The sequence below is a fragment of the Zootoca vivipara genome, chromosome 12 (assembly GCF_965207765.1).
Source record: "Zootoca vivipara chromosome 12, rZooViv2.hap1.1, whole genome shotgun sequence".
NCBI lineage: Eukaryota > Metazoa > Chordata > Lepidosauria > Squamata > Lacertidae > Zootoca > Zootoca vivipara.
Window position 1 is genome coordinate 28,606,047 of NC_142595.1, and position 19,366 is coordinate 28,625,412.

At 40.8% G+C, this 19,366-nt stretch overlaps 4 protein-coding genes across 4 annotated transcripts; all 4 read left to right on the top strand.

Moving 5' to 3' along the window:
• Positions 1–2,999: 2,999 nt before the first annotated feature.
• LOC148683870 (olfactory receptor 2AP1-like) lies at positions 3,000–3,996 on the top strand. Its single transcript, XM_088655156.1, has one exon. It carries the CDS (start codon positions 3,111–3,113, stop codon positions 3,909–3,911), a length of 801 nt encoding a protein of 266 aa, XP_088511282.1. The 5' UTR covers positions 3,000–3,110; the 3' UTR covers positions 3,912–3,996.
• A 2,981-nt stretch (positions 3,997–6,977) lies between these two features.
• LOC118077948 (olfactory receptor 11A1-like) lies at positions 6,978–10,655 on the top strand. Its single transcript, XM_035101669.3, has one exon. The coding sequence runs from the start codon at positions 7,332–7,334 to the stop codon at positions 8,322–8,324; it is 993 nt and encodes a 330-aa protein (XP_034957560.2). The 5' UTR covers positions 6,978–7,331; the 3' UTR covers positions 8,325–10,655.
• A 100-nt stretch (positions 10,656–10,755) lies between these two features.
• LOC118077949 (olfactory receptor 11L1-like) lies at positions 10,756–11,661 on the top strand. Its single transcript, XM_035101670.2, has one exon. The coding sequence runs from the start codon at positions 10,756–10,758 to the stop codon at positions 11,659–11,661; it is 906 nt and encodes a 301-aa protein (XP_034957561.2).
• Positions 11,662–17,373: 5,712 nt separating this feature from the next.
• On the top strand, positions 17,374–18,315 carry LOC118077938 (olfactory receptor 6B1-like). The gene has a single exon (XM_035101660.2). It carries the CDS (start codon positions 17,491–17,493, stop codon positions 18,313–18,315), a length of 825 nt encoding a protein of 274 aa, XP_034957551.2. The 5' UTR covers positions 17,374–17,490.
• The last annotated feature ends 1,051 nt before the right edge of the window (positions 18,316–19,366 follow it).

A 19,366-nucleotide genomic window follows, 5' to 3' on the forward strand; every position in this document is an offset into this window, starting at 1 on the left:
ATATTATTTGTTAGTTGTAGAAGACATGACTTCCTTTCTGAAGCTAATATAAAACCATTTATTTTGCAGTTTTGCACCCATGGTGCCATTATACCTGGGTGATTGAAACTACAGCACCAGCCACAGGAATTCTGTCTATTTTTCTTGAAACTGTGATACCTTTTTTTATTTTTGACAGCAGCACAGACCTGAAAATCCCATCCATGGATGGGAGGCAAAAGCTACTATCTACCTGCTCATTTCACATCACTTCAGGTTAGATTTCTAGTTTAAAGAAACTGAGATTATGATTTATTTTTTAAAGGAGGGGATAATAATCAGCAGCCAAAACATTTAGATTAACATTGGCTCTAAACTGGTATCATGAATCTTCCTCGCATTGCACACACCTCCTTTTTCTTTTGCACCAGGCATAGGCAAACTCCGGCCCTCCAGATGCTTTGAGACTACAGTTCCCATCATCCCTGACCACTGGTCCTGTTAGTCGGGGATGGTGGGAATTGTAGTTCCAAAACATCTGGAGGGCCAGAGTTTGCCTATGCCTGTTTTACACCTTACACCCATCCAACTTATGTATATTCGCTATGAAATGCACACCTGTTTTAAGTTGCTTCTAGATGACTTGGAATCGAGAGTCATCTTGATTGCTTTGCACAAAGTTTGCAGGGAGGATAGACAGCATCAGGGGAGTTATAAAATGTTGCAATTGGTATTTAAGAGCAGTTCCCCTTATTGTAGGGACGTGGGTGGTGCTGTGTGTTAAAACACAGAGCCTAGGGCTTGCAGATTGGAAGGTTGGCAATTTCGAATCCCCACGATGGGGTGATCTCCCGTTGCTCGGTTCCTGGTCCTGCCAACCTAGCAGTTTGAAAGCACGTCAAAGTGCAAGTAGATAAATAGGTACTGCTACAGCAGGAAGGTAAACGGTGTTTCTGTGTGCTGCTCTGGTTCTCCAGAAGCGGCTTTTTCATGCTGGCCACATGACCTGGAAGCTGTACGCTGGATCCCTCGGCCAATAATGTGAGATGAGCGCTACAACCCCAGAGTTGGTCACGACTGGACCTACCGTGTTTCCCCCTTTTCAAGGCGTAGTCATAAAATAAGCCATAGCAGCATTTCTAAGCATTTGAGAAATATAAACCGTACCCCGAAAATAAGCCATAGTGATAGGCGCTGTGCGGAAGAGAGCACTGAGCTCCCCGAGTCAGCAGCAGCAACGCCGGCCGCAGCAGTGTTTGCTGAGTCCTTTCTTGCTTTTGGGACTTGGTTACTGTGCTGGCTTGGGATGGTGTGTGTGCAATTGCTGTTGCTGCTTTGTGTTTTTCAGCTGGATTCTCTGGGTTCTAAGCACTTTCCCCCCGTTTGTTTGCGAAGCAGCACTCGGCTGCAGCCCCTGCCTCTCCCGGCGGCTGCAGGAGGCTGCAGTTGATCACTATCTCCTTTTCCATTTCTTTTGTCTTTGAGCACCCGGCCCCGCCCCCTCTCCCCTTCATGGAATGAAGAACGGAGTTTTAGCAGCATTTCCTCATTATAAAAAAAAAGGTCAGGAACTTTTACTTTAACCTCAAAAATGGGATATTTCCTCTCTCTAAAAACAACTCTGACCTGAACACCAATAAAACGGGGGTAGATCACCTCCAGTTTATAAATCCGCAAGTAGATTGCAGTCTCCTGGAAGTTGGGCTCTATACTTTGGCTGATTGCAAGCCTTTGCATCTTTAAAAAACAAAAACCATGCGCCTCTCAGTCTTAATTTTCCTTTAATTCATCCCCCTATACCCTCCTCCAACCATTGCCTCCTTCCATTCCTTACTCCCCTCCGTCTCTCCCCACTTCCCTCACTCCTGTGCGATCTCATTTAGTCATATACTTGCTTTTTCTGTTGTGTTGTCTATTTTATATTTAATATTATTACCCTTTATGATGTTATTTTTCCCCTTGCGATAATTATTTATTTTTTATCTTTAACTAACTTTCCTTTCCATATTTTTCCATATATAACTCAACACTTTCCCATTCCTTCTTAACTCTTTGGATAGAGTGCCCCCCCATTATTGTTGTTAATTTTACAATTCCTGGATTTTTTATGGAACCGAACAGCTCGGGTGCTTCAGAATGTGCCTTCTGTTGCTACAGGGATATGGGGCTTCACTATTTGACCCCCCCCCCCCAGGTTGGGATTTTAAAAGTAGTTCTGTGGGTCCCAGGGCGCAGAATCACCCCCGATCCTTTCCTTTGTCTAAACAGACCTCTTCCCCCCTGACTTTGGAAGGCTGTGCTTCAAGGGTGATACCAGGGGGTTTTTAAGACCTGCGCCTCTTAAGGATTGTTACGGTCCATAACTTCCATTGCTTTCTAAAGGGTTGGGGGTTTAAAGCACTGCCACCCCCACCCCACCCTGCAGGCGCTTGGAACTGGCAGCGCCAACAACGCGCCCAGCAGCGCGCAGAAGAGAACACTGAGCGTCCTGAGCCAGTGGGTCCCAGTTGTACCAGCACTTTTTTTAAAAAAAGACACCCCCTGAAAATAAGCCACTGTGTGTTTTTTGAGGGAAAAAGTTATAAGACGGTGTCTTAAAAAAGGGGAAACACGGTACAACACAAGCCAATTATATTTATTTTTTAGTTTTGCACCCTGAATTCGACAGTCAGTGATTGTATCTCACCCCCAAATACTGGCAGTTTGAAAGTGCCCTTCTTCTGAGTCAATGATTTTCTGCAGATTTTCTGCAGCTCATGAGAAGTGAACAAACACATTGCATATTAACTTGTCCAGAGATGCAGCAAAACCAATGCAAACGCTGATTTAAAATGGCCCTGCTCAAAAAGATGTGTATATGGCACAATGGTGTATGTGTGTTGAGTGATGGTTGCTCAATTCTTGTGTGGGGATGGGGGTGGAAACCTAATTTTTTAATTACTCAGTATGTGACTTCCTATCTATAGATGCAGCATTTGAAAAACCCAGAATGGCAAAACGTAACAGGTATCGCCGAATTCCTTCTCCTTGGATTTAGGAACGTTGAGAACGTGAATACACTCCTCTTTTTGTTATTCCTAGTCATCTATATTGTGACTCTGTCTGGTAATCTCCTCATTGTTGCACTTGTTATGGCTGAGCAGCACCTGCAAACTCCCATGTATTTCTTTCTATCAAATTTGTCCTTCTTGGAGATATGCTACACCTCAACTATCTTACCCAGAATGCTGAACAGTTTTCTTACAGGGGACAAAACTATTTCTTTTGTGGGCTGCATTGTACAGATGCATTTGTTTTCCACCTTGGGAGCTACTGAATGTTACCTCCTGGCAGTGATGTCATATGATCGCTACCTAGCCATATGTAGACCATTGCATTATGTCATGCTTATGGACAACAGAACATGCATCCTGCTGGTTTCGGTATCCTGGTTAATTGGATCGCTGCTTATAACCATCTTAACATCTTTGTTGACCCAGCTCACTTTCTGCAGCCATTATCAAATTGACCATTTCTTTTGTGATTTTACACCTGTAGTAAGACTGTCTTGCAGTGACACCTGGGTTATTGAAACTGCAGCTTTCATAACATCATCCATTGGAATTCTACCCACATTTCTCATAACTGTAACATCTTACATTTTTATCCTCAGCACAATCCTGAAAATCCCATCTATGACTGGGAGGCAAAAGGCCTTTTCCACCTGCTCTTCTCATCTCACTGTAGTTTCAGTTTTCTATGGATCTTTAATATTTGTCTACATCCTACCAACAACTGGTAAATTCAAAGATCTAAATAAGGTTTTCTCCTTCTTGTACACAATTCTAACGCCAATGGCCAACCCCTTCATATACAGCCTAAGGAACAAAGATGTAAAGGATACCCTTAGGAAAGCATTGTGCCAATTTGGTTTTTGTTCTTGTATCCATTGATATCAAGAATACCAGAAATAAGGACTTGTGCAACTTGGACACTGTGGATGCCAATCCCCTCCCTGCACCACCCTGATTCAATAATGTTGCTTGGTTTAGTAAGATTGCTGTTGACTTGAATTCTCAAAAGATCATTCAGTTGGTTGATCTGTAACCAATCCAAGTCTGAGTTGTTTATATTTCCTCTCAGTTTTTAATATGCTACTATATTGCCATCATTGTAAAAATGGGTTAAGGTGTAAGTTTAATATGCATAAAATGCATTTTTAAGGCATTGTGTTTGAAAACATTTTACAAGAAAAGTTTGCATTAGGCACAAGTGGCTAAGCTCTGATGCTGATGGAAGCAAGTTGCTTAAGATCTATCTGGCACTAGAAAAATGAAAGCTTTTAGAACTGTATGAAGGACTTAAAGGAAGATTGGACCACATTGCTTCCTGTTAAAGAGTTATGTGTTACTTTGTATTTTGTTACTTTTTTAAATAAGGCTGTTTCCAGTAAAGCTTTGAAACTCATTCTTGTGGTGGAGAGCTATTCATTTCACACACACACACACACACACACACACACACACACACATATATATATATATCCCATCTTCTTCCCTGACAGGACTCAGAGAAATACTCTGTATATACTTTTATAGTGCTAAAAGTATAAAAGCATATTTTTGTATGTTTCTTTAGAATGGGTCATATGCAAACCACAATCATTTGATATGTCGTTGATATTACCGTCTAAAGTGACTTCAAGTCAATTTTTTTTCTAGATTATGTCTGATTTATTTAGATGCAACTGAAACAATGAGAAAAAGCTAAATCAATCAGAGCCCATGTCTTTCATCCTCTTATGCTTGAATAATGAAGATATTTGGGTCTTGATTTCTATATTGTTTCTACATATCTAACTTGCAACCATGGCTGGAAACACCTTCATTATTATTCTAGTAATTTTTGATCAGTATTTTCACACACCCATGTATTTCTTCCTAGGAATCATATCCTGGCTGGAGACTTGCTACAGCTCAACCATCATGCCAAGGATGCCAGTCAGTTTTCTTTAAGAATCAAGCAGGAGTAATATGAAAGAAAGCTGTCTCTCCTACTCTGCCTCTGTACTGTTTTGTGTTGAGCCACTTCTTGATAGCTGTTCCATTTGTCTGCTATATGGGCCACTAAGTTTCTCTCTCTGCTCTCTCATAACTCACTTATTTAGCTCTTCCTCATCCAGACAGTCCCTGACACAAAGATTCAGATGGAACAAGGTTGTATGTCCTTATTTAGCCAGCTTCTATTGTGTGTTCAAGGCGGTCCCTCCCCTTAGGTGGCCAATCCCCTGGCAATGCCTCCCCAGGCAGGATTGGGCAGTTGACTGAGGTAGGCGGAGACCCCAGGTATCCTGGCTGGGAAGGGTGAAACCAGTCCTGAACTACTAGGAGCTACACTGAGATCCAGGGGGCTGCACGCGACCAAGTAAAAAGCATGGAAATAAAATCAATAAGACTACAAAGAATAACCCAGACTACTAGACATAAACTATTCCTAATGGAGAGAGAATGAAATTTCTAATTGGCATGATGAAGAGTGGTCCTGTACTGTATGAACATGGTGCAACCTTGGAAGTCTAACTACGCTAGCCCAGAAGGATCATTCATGTCATATAAACCAATATTCCAATTTATATTATTGAGAATGAAATGGGCAGATATCACATAGTCAGGGTTCCCTTGAGTTAAACAAATCCATCAGGGATTTTTCAGGAAGGTGATTATGGATATAGTGTGAGGAGAACCACTAATTTCCCTTATGATTTAGGCATTGACTTTTATGTGTCGTTTTTCCATTGAGATTTTACAAGCAGATTAATAGATTTGGATGCTTACATAAACTATAGAATGATTGCATCCAGCAACAGCTGACACATATCAAGAAGAGATGCATCAAAATTTTCAGTGCAGCCTCAGATTTTCAAAACTTCGGGGAAATCCTCCAGATGTATACTTGAAACTACTAGATGCAGGGCAGTTCCTAACAAGACATACATTCAAGATCTGACATGCGTTGAAGTGCAGAAATGATGCTTGTGCAATTATTTCCATGAGCCACATTTTGGTGTAATGCAGAGGGAAGACCCACAATTCATCAAGAATCTGGTTTGTTCTGGCTTTAAGGTAAGGAGCACAGTCAACTATTTAAGCTCAGTCCTATAATGTGCCTCATCAGTAGTAAGTTCAACTAATTTCACTGGTGCTTGCTCCCAGTTAAGCCAATATAGGATTTCAGCTTTCCTCCTTCAAAATAGCTTTGAGAAATGAAAGCAAACAAATACCTGGGAGTAATTACCATGTGGCTCTAATATTTGGTCTCAATCAGCTGTAATCTTGGGCTCCCCGATAGAGCTGATTTGCCTTGGGTCAACCTGGAGACTATCCACCCCTATTCATTTAACAAAGAGTTAACATTTAACAGCTGAAAAATACAGTTGTGAATGAAAGCACCAGATTCTCCCACTTCCCAGCTATTAAGCAGGAGGAGCCAATCATGTATGGTGCTGTTCCTTCACAAGCAGCTTCCCTACAAGCAAGGCAAGCCTCTCACAAAAAGCCTAGCGATCAGCACTGTGCAAGGTAAAAAAATTCCTGGTTAAGAGCTCATAACAGAGAGAGTTTGATCTTGTGCTATGCCACTTTAGGGGGCAGGAAGGAGGAGAGGCCTGACAGGAAGAAGGAGAAATCCATCAACCTGCCCACCTCACACAGATACATTCTCTGTCAAAAATGCAGCTGCCAAATGGGTCTGGGTTTTATCCTCTTTCTCCTTTTTCAACCTCATGCCAGTCTCTCTTTCCTGCCTGATTCTCCACTCCCTGACAGCCCAGGACAAAGCGATCCACAGTTGCCCCAACCCAACTCAGCTGAAGCCTGGAGCTCTCCAAATAGGTCATATTTAGCTCTGGATTTGGATTTGATATCTCACTTTATCACTACCCGAGTCTCAAAGCGGTTAACAATCTCCTTTCCCCTCCTCCCACACAACAGACACTCTGTGAGGTGAGTGGTGCTGAGAGAATTCAAAGAAGTGTGACTAGCCCAAGGTCACCCAGCAGCTGCATGTGGAGGAGCGGAGACGCGAACCCGGTTCCCCAGATTACGAGTCTACCACTCTTAACTACTACACCACATTTTAAATCTCAATCTAATCCTCTGCACAGCCCTAGTCATTACCATTGTAATTCAATTTGTGTTTCACTTAATGTAAGCCCTCTGTCATATACAGTGCTATTTGTTCCAGAAAAAGAGGTGCCAGAACTCACCATGAACGCCTCCCTTGTTCTCTTATAATGGCAATGGTGCCCACCTGGGAGGTGCCGGAACTGAGTCCCAGTGACCTCTGGTTGACAAATCCCCCCTGGTCATATATATATGTCAATGTTTTTCTCAATATTGTCTGATTTTTTTCAGATGTCAATGAAGAGCAATGAGGAAGATGGAAATCAAACAGAGCCCACAACATTCATCCTCTTGGACTTTAATAATGAAGACCTGCAGGTTTTATTTTCTGTGCTGTTTCTACCTATCTACCTTGTGACCATGGCTGGAAACATCCTCATTATTCTATTAGTGGTGAATAATCAGCACCTCCACACACCTATGTATTTCTTCCTGGGAAATCTCTCCTGCTTGGAGACTTGCTACAGCTCAGCCATCATGCCGAGGATGCTGGTCAGTTTTCTGACTGGAGACAGAACCATTTCTGTTCATGGATGCTTTGCACAGCTGTTTTTCTTTGGGTGTCTTGCAGGAACAGAATGTTACTTCCTAGCAGTGATGTCATATGATCGCTATTTAGCAATTTGCAAGCCACTGCATTATGTAATGCTCATGAATGGAAGAATTTGCATCATGCTTATTGTTGGATCATGGGTCAGTGGATCATTGGGTATTAGTGTCCTAATATATTTGGTATCTCAGCTAAGATTCTGTGGGCCCAACCATATCAATCATTTTTTCTGTGATTTCTCCCCCATGGTAAGACTTTCGTGCAATGAGACTGATGTGGTTGAAAAGACAGCGTTCATTGTCTCCTCTTTAGCTACACTACCTCCCCTTCTAATAACTGTGTCATCTTATGTGTGTATTATCAAAAGCATTTTAAGAATCCCATCCACCATTGGTAAACAAAAGGCATTCTCTACATGCTCTTCTCACCTGACTGTGGTTGCTTGCTTCTATGGCTCCCTGATGATAGTCTATGTCTTACCAAACAACATTTCCTTGATTGATCTGAAGAAACTATTATCTTTGTTATACACTATGCTCACCCCTCTGGTCAACCCCCTTGTGTACAGTCTGAGGAACAAAGAAGTAAAAGATGCGGTAAAGAAAACTTTCAAGCTGCTTCTGAGAGCTCACTAAATTTCTGGTAAACATGTGGAGGAGACCACTGGTGCTATTGACTTTATGATGTGAATGTTTTACTGGGACTGATTCTGAAGATAATTAATTAACATATTTTGCCCCTGACTTCTTTATCAAAGCAGGAATTTGACCTTGTATTAATAATATACCTTAGCTTCATATTGATATTGAGTCCAGCATCAAGAGAAAGGATTATATGTGGTTGTGACAAGAGAAACCTCACAGCGCATCATAAAACTACCTTAAACTACCTTAAAGGAAAAGCGGAATCATATGTCGTCAGCCCGTTGTTCCACTGTGTTGCCAATACTGACTGAAGGCAGCTCCCCAGAATCTCAGGCGGGACTCTCTGCAAGACTTACCAGCAGATGCCAGGAACTGAACTTGGGATTTTCTGTGTACAACCACTGAACTATGGTCCTCCCCAAAATGCAAAATATACACCTAACTGCAACATTTTTAAAAGTAGCTCTCCTTCAAAATTAGCACATCTCCAAATTTTGCAATGCAGGCCTTTCACCAAGTAATATGTACGAAAAGAAATACATTAGCATGTTTTTGCAAAGCACTTTCCTCACATATAACAAACATTCCCATCTTATTTTTTCTAATGTACTGTATGCAAAAATATGTTTATTTAGAGAAAGTCACACTACAATTCTTAAGCATTTTCGTGAGTACTTATTATTTGTTCTGCTTTTAAAATACAAACCGCTTGGGCCACTGGAGTTATGAATGGAAAAATCTGAAACTGAGAGAAACAAAAACTGCATGTTTTGTTCAGTCCTCATCACAGTGCTGGGGCAGGTGGAGCTGATGAGGATGAAAATCACTATCTCTCTGAACATCTCATCATTTTCTGAGTGAAAAGGGAGGAGTAACAATCCTCCTCATGCTATCTGCATGGATTATCTGAAGAGAAAGGCTTTGTGTGTGAGAATCTGTGTATATGTGATAAATATTTTCACTCCTGAACACATTTTTGCACCCATTTCTGCTGGTTTCAGAGACAATGGAAACCAATGGAAACCCTATAGTTGGTCCTCCTTAGCCCAATTCAACATTGGGAATAAAAAGCATCTATTTTTTAATAGGCTTGCATATGAGACTGATCCCTACTCCCCATTTCCTGTCCCGAACCAATACTCTTATGCTTCCTGTTATATATAAAGAAAGCATTCATATTGTAAGTTTTAATCAATCTTAAACAAAGCTTTAAAAAGTTAGCTTAAACAAATTGTAACCACAGCAGTGCTGGAATATAAGGTCCCACTGCGTTGGGCAGGCAGGTGGGGAAATCCCCCAAGGGGACAAGGCTCAGAGGGAGCCCACTGCAACTTGGTTCGCAAAGCTATTATGCTCCTCCTCATTACTAGATAACTGGGTGTTTCTTGGAGATCAACAAATCCACCAGTGATTTGCTAGGAAGAAAGGTATGACAGTACATATAGGAGTGCCACTAATTTCCCTCATGAGTTGGGTGTCTTCTCCGTGTTCATTCTCCTTTGAGATTTTAGAAGCAGGTGGATAGATGTGAGTGTCAACGTAAGCTATAGATTGATGGCATTCAGTAGTAGCTGACCAATATCCACATATTTTCAGAGAAGCATCAGATGGTCATGCAATCTTCCAGATACATATTGAAACAAACTCGATGTAGGACTTTTACTAGCAGGACATACATTAAGTTGATGCCCTGTGGGAATAAATAATGATACTTGTGCAATTATTTCCATGATCTACAATTTTGGGTGATACAGAGGAAAACTCAGAATTCTGCCTTTAAGGTAAGGAGTACATGAAACTCTTCCAGGCAAAATCCTGTTTAAGTTCCTTCAATAGTACATTTTGCTAACTGCAATGAGACTTACCCCAAGTTAAGTGAGCATAGGATTTCAGCTTTTTCTTTTCTTTTTTTTAAATGTAGCTCTAAGAAACTAAGGCACATACTTCCCTGAAAGCTTTGCACAACCCTTTCCATCCACCCAGTGGCTCAGATTGTGCTAGATTTGTGCTGGATTTGTTTTTGGATTAGAACCTCTACCGATTGCTGCACAAATTGACATAAGATTCAATGTGATTTGTAGATTCAATGTGAGAGTACATATGTATTAGATTGGATTACACTGTAAATGTGTCAGAGATTTAACTCTAAAAATAGAAGTGAATAGCATGTATCAATGATATCATATTTGGATCACTGTTTTCAGTGTTGTGATGTATCCCAAAACAGAAATAGAGAGTTTTGTTTGGTTAAATATGGGTTGGGCACAAATCCCCAGCCTTCTTGCATGTCATTGATATAATCCTATGAATTAAAGTGAATCCAGCATGAAATACTCAAGTCTAATTCTTTCTTGATATTGTGTTATTTATATAGATGCAACTGAAAAACAATGATAGAGATGGAAATCAAACAGAGCCCATAATGTTTATTCTCTTGGACTTTAATAATGAAGATCTGTGGGTTTTATTTTCCATACTGTTTCTGCCTGTTTACCTTGTGACCATGGCTGGGAACATCCTCATTGTTATTCTAGTGATTCTCGATCAGCATCTTCACACACCCATGTATTTCTTCCTGGGAAACCTGTCCTGCCTGGAAACCTGCTACAGCTCAACCATCATGCCGAGGATGCTGGTCCGTTTTCTGTCTGGGGACAGATCCATTTCTGTTCATGGATGCTTTGCTCAGCTGTATTTTTTCGGGTTTCTTGCTGCTACAGAATGTTACTTTCTAGCAGTGATGTCTTATGATCGCTACTTAGCAATTTGCAGGCCACTGCATTACGTGATGCTCATGAATGGAAGAATTTGCATCATGCTCATTGCTGGGTCTTGGATCAGTGGCTCATTGGGTATCAGCATCATAATATTTTTGGTATCTCAGCTGAGATTCTGTGGGCCCAACAAAATCAATCATTTTTTCTGTGATTTAACCCCTGTGATTAGACTCTCCTGCGACAAGACTGATTTAGTTGAAATGACAGCTTTCATCATCTCCTCTATAGGCACTCTGCCTCCTCTTCTAATAACCATATCATCTTATGTTGGCATCATCAAAAGCATTATAAGAATCCCATCTACCACTGGTAAACAAAAGGCATTCTCTACATGCTCTTCTCACTTGACTGTGGTTGCTTGCTTCTATGGCTCACTGATGATAGTCTATGTCTTACCAAACATGAATTCATTGAGTGACTTGAAGAAACTCTTTTCTCTGTTCTATACTCTGCTCACCCCACTGGTCAACCCCATTATATACAGTTTGAGGAACAAGGAGGTAAAGGATGCAGCAAAGAAAACTTTCCAGCTGCTTCAGAGAGCTCACTAAAATTCTAGCAAATACGTGGAGGAGACCACTGGTGCTATTGGCTCTATGATGTGAATGTTTTACTGGGACTAATTACGAAGGTAATTAATTAACATATTTTGCCCCTGCCTTCTTCATCAAAGCAGGAGATTGACCTTGTATTGATTTTATAGCTTAGCTTCATATTGATATTGAGTCCAGCATCAAAAGAAAGGATTTAGAAACATGTCACACTGTGGTTGTGATTTACAAGCGAAACCTCGCAGTGCATCATAAAACTATCTAAAATGAAAAGAGGAAGCTGAATCATTTGTGCATCAAGCCCCGAAACCCACCCCCATGGAAAAAAGACACCAAGGAGACAGAATTTAGTTTAAAGGTTAGGCGAAAAATTTAGCCCACAACTTTATTGAATACACAAGTGTGGCTGGTATTGGCTTAGGCATTGGTATCTGATGACTTTAACTGTCTCCTGCCCACCCAGCAGGGAGCCTGCGAAGGGTAAACTACCAGCAGAGGGAGCTCCAACAATGGCTATTGACTGGTGCTTACCCCTGGAGGTCCCAAGTGTCTCCTCTGTGTTCATTCTCCTTTGAGATTTTACAAACAGATGGATAGATGTGAATGTTAACATAAGTGATAGATTGATGGTATTCAACAACAGTTGACCCATACCCACAAGAGATGCATCCACATTTTCAGAGCAGCACTAGATGGTCACAAAATCTCTCTGCAACACTTACCAGCAGATGCCAGGAACTGAACTTGGGATTTCCAGTGTACAACCACTGAACTATGGTCCTCCCCAATATGCAACATATACACCTAACTGCAACATTTAAAAAAGTAGCTGTCTTTCAAAATTACCACATCTCCAAATTTTGCAATGCAGGTCTTTCACCAAGTAATATGTACAAAAAGACATTCATTATTAAACCTAAGATGGAACTGTTTATTATATTAGGGGAAAGTGCTTTGCAAAAATATGTTATGTCAGAGAAGTTTGCGTGCAAAAATGTGTTTATTTTGAGAGAGTCACACTACAATTCTTAAGCATTTTCATCAGTAAATATTATTTGATCTGCTTTTAAAATATAAACTTCATTGGCTACTGAACTTAACAATGGAAAAATGAGAAACTGAGAGAAACAAAACCTAAATGTTTTGTTCATTCATAGTCACACTGCTGGGGCAGGTGGAGCTGATAAAGATGAAAATCACTATCTCTCTGATCATCTCATCATTTTCTGAGTGAAAAGGGAGGAGTAACAATCCTCCTCATGCTATCTGCATGGATTATCTGAAGAGAATGGCTTTGTGTGTGAGAGTCTGTGTATATGTTGCAAATATTTTCACTTCCTGAACACATTTTTGCACCCATTTTTGCTGGTTTCAGAGACAATGGAAACCAATGGAAACCCTATAGCTGGTCCTCCTTAGCCCAATTCAACATTGGGAATAAAAAGCATCTATTTTTTAATAGGCTTGCATATGAGACTGATCCCTACTCCCCATTTCCTGTCCTGAACCAATACTCTTATGCTTCCTGTTATATAGAAAGAAAGCATTCATATTGTATGTTTTAATCAATCTTAAACAAAGCTTTAAAAAGTTAGCTTAAACAAATTGTAATCACAGCAGTGCTGGAATATAAGGTCCCACTGCGTTGGGCAGGCAGGTGGGGAAATCCCCCAAGGGGACAAGGCTCAGAGGGAGCCCACTGCAACTTGGTTCGCAAAGCTATTATGCTCCTCCTCATTACTAGATAACTGGGTGTTTCTTGGAGATCAAGAAATCCACCAGTGATTTGCCAGGAAGAAAGGTATGACAGTACACATAGGAGTGCCACTAATTTCCCTCATGAGTTGGGTGTCTTCTCCGTGTTCATTCTCCTTTGAGATTTTACAAGCAGATGGATAAATGTGAATGTTAACATAAGTGATAGATTGATGGTATTCAGCAACAGTTGACCCATACCCACAAGAGATGTATCCACATTTTCAGAGCAGCACTAGATGATCACAAAATCTTAGAGATATATATTGAAACATACTGGATGCTACTAGCAAGACATACATTAAGTTGATGCCCTGTGAAAATAAATAAAGATACTTGTGCAATTATTTCCATGATCTACAATCAATCATATAAGAATCCCATCAACCACTGGTAAACAAAAGGCATTCTCTACATGCTCCTCTCACCTGATTGTGGTTGCTTGCTTCTATGGTTCGCTGATGATAGTCTATCTCTTACCAAACTTAAGTTCATTGAGTGATTTGAAAAAAAAAGTTTTTTCTCTATTCTACACTCTGCTCACCCCACTGGTCAACCCCATGATATACATTTAGAGGAACAAGGAGGTAAAGGATGCAGTAAAGAAAACTTTCAAGCTGCTTCAGAGAACTGATTAGAATTCAGGTCAAAAAGTGTGGAGAACATTGATAGCATTGGCTTTAATTTAGATGTCCTCTGGCCTTGCTTGGGACTTTGGTTGGTTGCCCATCTTGAAACAGGGACTGGGTAGAATTTTTTTTTCCCATTTGGCAAATTGGCACTGGCCACTTGGTTTTCACCTACCTCTTAGCAATCGTCACAACTTTGTAAGGTTTAGCGGTTTGGCATTGGCTTATTGTTGAGTGGGGGGAGGGGAGGTCAGCCATCACCTGCGCCTCCATTGTCCAAGGGTATTCTGTTAAAGGAATCTGGGGACTGGATTCTGTCTGAGGGGCTAGGGCCATGCCAGGCCTCTGGGAACACCAGGGGAGATGAAGGTGGGTTCCCCCGAAGCAGCTACCTTTTGGGTGGTTTACCCTTACGGACTTCCTGCAAAGGGGCAGGAGTCCGATATAGTCTTTTGTGAATGCCTTAGCCAATAGCACTCACATTTTCTGTAATCAATAAAGTTGTGGCCAAAATAAGCCAATACCACTCACATTTCCTGTAATCAATAAAGTAGTGGCCAAAATTTACCCAATAACCTTAAAACAAAAGCCTGCATCTGTGTAAATTTCTTTATTCTAATGGGGGGTTGGCTTGAGGGCTTTGACACACAACTGAAACTTTTTTTAAAAGTAGCTGTCTATCAAAATTATCACATCTCCACATTTTGCAGTGCAGGGCTTTCACCAAGTAATATGTACACGTGGGGAAATCCCCCCAGGGGACAAGGCACAGAGGGAGACCACTGCGGTTTGGTTCACAAAGCGATTATGCTACTCCTCATTAGTAGATAACTGTGTTTTTCTTGGATCTCAACAAATCCACCAGTGATTTGCCTGGAAGAAAGCTATGACAGTACATATAGGAGTGCCACTAATTTCCCTCATGATAAGGGTGTCTTCTCTGTGTTCATTCTCTTTTGACATTTTACAAGCAGATGGATAGATGTGAATGTGATAAGTGATAGATTCATGGTATTCAGCAATAGTCCCATATCCAAAGAGATGTATCCACATTTTCAGAGCAGCACTAGATGGCCACGAAATCTTAGAGAGATATATTGAAACATACTGGATGCTACTAGCAAGACATACATTAAGTTGATGCCCTGTGGAAATAAATAATGATACTTGTGCAATTATTTCCATGATCTACAATTTTTGGTGATACAGAGGAATCTGGTGAATTTTGGCTTCAAGGTAAGGGGCACATGAAACCCTTCCAGGCAAAATCCTCTATAGGTGTTTTCAATATTAAATTCTGCTAACTTCATTGAGACTTACCCCGAGTTAAGTCAGCATAGGATTTCAATTTTTCTTTTCTTTTAAATGTAGTTCTCAGAAACATATACTACTCCGAAAGCTTTACGCAACCCCTCTCATCCAACCAGTGGCTCTGATTGTGCTAGATTTGTTTTTGGATTAGAATCATAGAATCATAGAATCATAGAATCATAGAATCATAGAGTTGGAAGAGACCACAAGGGCCATCCAGTCCAACCCCCTGCCAAGCAGGAAACACCATCAAAGCATTCCTGACAGATGGCTGTCAAGCCTCTGCTTAAAGACCTCCAAAGAAGGAGACTCCACCACACTCCTTGGCAGCAAATTCCACTGCCGAACAGCTCTTACTGTCAGGAAGTTCTTCCTAATGTTTAGGTGGAATCTCCTTTCTTGTAGTTTGAATCCATTGCTCCGTGTCCGCTTCTCTGGAGCAGCAGAAAACAACCTTTCTCCCTCCTTTATATGACATCCTTTTATATATTTGAACATGGTTATCATATCACCCCTTAACCTTCTCTTCTCCAGGCTAAACATACCCAGCTCCCTAAGCCGTTCCTCATAAGGCATCGTTTCCAGGCCTTTGACCATTTTGGTTGCCCTCTTCTGGACACGTTCCAGCTTATCAGTATCCTTCTTGAACTGTGGTGCCCAGAACTGGACACAATACTCCAGGTGAGGTCTGACCAGAGCAGAATACAGTGGTACTATTACTTCCCTTGATCTAGATGCTATACTCCTATTGATGCAGCCCAGAATTGCATTGGCTTTTTTAGCTGCTGCATCACACTGCTGACTCATGTCAAGTTTGTGGTCAACCAAAACTCCTAGATCCTTTTCACATGTACTGCTCTCAAGCCAGGTGTCTCCCATCCTGTATCTGTGCCTTTCATTTTTTTTGCCCAAGTGTAGTACTTTACATTTCTCCTTGTTAAAATTCATCTTGTTTGCTTTGGCCCAGTTGTCTAATCTGTTAAGGTCATTCTGAAGTGTGATCCTGTCCTCTGGGGTGTTAGCCACCCCTCCCAACTTGGTGTCATCTGCAAACTTGCTCAGGATTCCCTCAAGCCCATCATCCAAGTCATTGATAAAGATGTTGAACAAGACTGGGCCCAAGACAGAACCCTGTGGCACCCCACTAGTCACTACTCTCCAGGATGAGGAGGAGCCATTGATGCGCACCCTTTGGGTTCGGTCAGTAATCCAGCTACAAATCCACTGAATGGTAGCATTGTCTAGCCCACATTTTACCAGCTTCTTTACAAGAATATCATGGGGCACCTTGTCAAAGGCCTTGCTGAAATCAAGATAGGCGACATCCACAGCGTTCCCTTCATCTACCAGGCTTGTAATTCTGTCAAAAAATGAGATCAGATTAGTCTGACATGACTTATTTTTCAGGAACCCATGCTGACTTTTAGTGATCACAGAGTTTCTTTCTAGGTGCTCACAGACTGTTTGCTTAATGATCTGCTCTAGAATCTTTCCTGGTATTGATGTCAGGCTGACTGGGCGGTAATTGTTTGGGTCCTCTCTTTTCCCCTTTTTGAAAATAGGGACAACATTTGCCCTCCTCCAGTCTGCTGGAACTTCGCCTGTTCTCCAGGAATTTTCAAAGATTATTGCCAGTGGTTCTGAAATCACCTCTGCCAGTTCTTTTAATACTCTTGGATGTAGTTCATCTGGCCCTGGAGACTCTCTACCTACCGCTCCACAAATCGACATTGAATTCAATGTGATTTGCTTATGAGTAGATATGTATTGGATTGGATTACACTTTCAATGTGTCAGATATTTAATTCTAAGAATAGCAGTGAGTAGCATGTATCAATCATATCATAGTTGAAACATTGTTGTCAGTGTTGTGATGTATCCCAATATGGGTAATGTACAACCCCCCTGCCTTTTGCATGTCATTGATATTATCCTATGAATTAAAGTGAATCCAGCATGAAATACTCAAGTCTAATTCTTTCTTGATATTGTCTTATTTATATAGATGCAAGTAAAAAGGAATGATAGAGATGGAAATCAAACAGAGCCCATAATATTTATCCTCTTGGACTTCAATAATGAAGATCTGTGGGTTTTATTTTCCATCCTGTTTCTGCCTGTTTACCTTGTAACCATGGCTGGGAACATCCTCATTGTTACTCTAGTGATTCTTGATCAGCATCTTCACACACCCATGTATTTCTTTCTGGGAAGCCTGTCCTGCCTGGAGACTTGCTACAGCTCAACCATCATGCCGAGGATGCTGGTCAGTTTTCTGACTGGAGACAGAACTATTTCTATTAAAGGGTGCTTTACACAGCTGTATTTCTTTGGGTCTCTTGCAGCTGCAGAATGTTACTTACTAGCAGTGATGTCATATGATCGTTACTTAGCAATTTGCAGGCCACTGCATTACGTGATGCTCATGAATGGAAGAATTTGCATCATGCTCATTGCTGGGTCTTGGATCAGTGGCTTTTTGGGTATGAACATCGTACTATATTTCGTATCTCAGCTGAGATTCTGTGGGCCCAACAAAATCAACACTTTTTTCTGTGATTTATCCCCCATGGTAAGACTTTCCTGCAATGACACTGATTTGGTTGAAAAGACTGCCTTCATTGTCTCCTTTATAGCCATACTACCCCCTCTTCTAATAACAGTGTCATCTTATGTTTGTATTATCAAAAGAATTATAAGAATCCCGTCAACCACTGGTAAACAAAAGGCATTCTCTACATGCTCTTCTCACCTGATTGTGGTTGCTTGCTTCTATGGTTCACTGATGATAGTCTATGTCTTACCAAACATCAGTTCACTAAGTGACATTAAAAAAGTTTTTTCTCTGTTCTATACTCTGCTCACCCCACTGGTCAACCCCATTATATACAGTTTGAGGAACAAGGAGGTAAAGGATGCAGTAAAGAAAACTTTCAAGCTGCTTCAGAGAACTGATTAGAAATCAGGTCATATAGTTTGGAGAACATTGATAGCATTGGCTTCACAACATGAATGCTTACAAAAACAGGCTATCAGTGTAATTACTTAATGTATTTTGCCTCTGCCTTGTTTATCAAGGAAGGAATTTGAAAAACAAAATCTTACTTGACATGAATTTTACAGTTTGGTTTCATATTGGTTTTTGAATGCAGCATTGCTGTGTTTTGCAATGAATGGAACAACAATCTCACAGCACGTCACAAAATTTCCCCGAAACAACAAAGGAAGGTGACCAATATGGAGTCCAAAGTTTCAGCCACTATGGTGGTTCCCAAATATGTAACATATAACTCAAGAATTCTAAATTACTATCCTATGTGATGCTATTCAATCTGGCTTTGGGCAGCTAAGAAATCGGAAGTGTAGGGGCATATACAGATTGCTGTTGTCTTTTTGACTGCAGGAAGGATCAATGTGTAATTCCAAGCAAGCAACAAATGCACATCATTTGTTGACAATATTTGTGGTCGGAAAGGATAAGGTCTGTCAAATGTTTAAAAAAGGGGGAACAATTAGTATGAATAAGAACTTTTAAGTGATTCTGAAATAATCTGGTATCTAGTCCAGCATCCTGTTCTCACGGAGGCCAACCAGATACCTATAGGAAACCAGCAAACAAGATTAAAGCACAACAGCATTCACCTAAACTATGGTTTCCAGCAAGTGGTATTCAGAAGCATTGCTGTGGAAGGCAGAGCATGAATTTGTCTAATTCTCTTCTAAAGCCCATCCATGTTAGTGGGTATCATTGCATCCTGTGAAAGCAAGTTACTACATGCTGCTTAAAGAAGTGGTTTCTTTAATTTCTCCTGAATCTTAAAACATTCAGTTTCATAGGATGTCCACATGGTCTAATGTCAATAAGACTTCTTAAAATTAAATTGTAAACTGATGTGGGATTTTGGAAAACTGAAACTATGTCTGGGAAATTGAGAAACTGTGACTGAATTTTTTATAATTTGGCATAATATTTGGACTCTTTGATTATTGAATAATATGTATAATTTGGA

Bases quoted from the DNA above. Each gene is read 5' to 3' on its own strand.
- LOC118077948 (XM_035101669.3), top strand. From the start codon at position 7,332: ATGTCAATGTTTTTCTCAATATTGTCTGATTTTTTTCAGATGTCAATG.
- LOC118077949 (XM_035101670.2), top strand. From the start codon at position 10,756: ATGTTTATTCTCTTGGACTTTAATAATGAAGATCTGTGGGTTTTATTT.
- LOC118077938 (XM_035101660.2), top strand. From the start codon at position 17,491: ATGGCTGGGAACATCCTCATTGTTACTCTAGTGATTCTTGATCAGCAT.
- LOC148683870 (XM_088655156.1), top strand. From the start codon at position 3,111: ATGGCTGAGCAGCACCTGCAAACTCCCATGTATTTCTTTCTATCAAAT.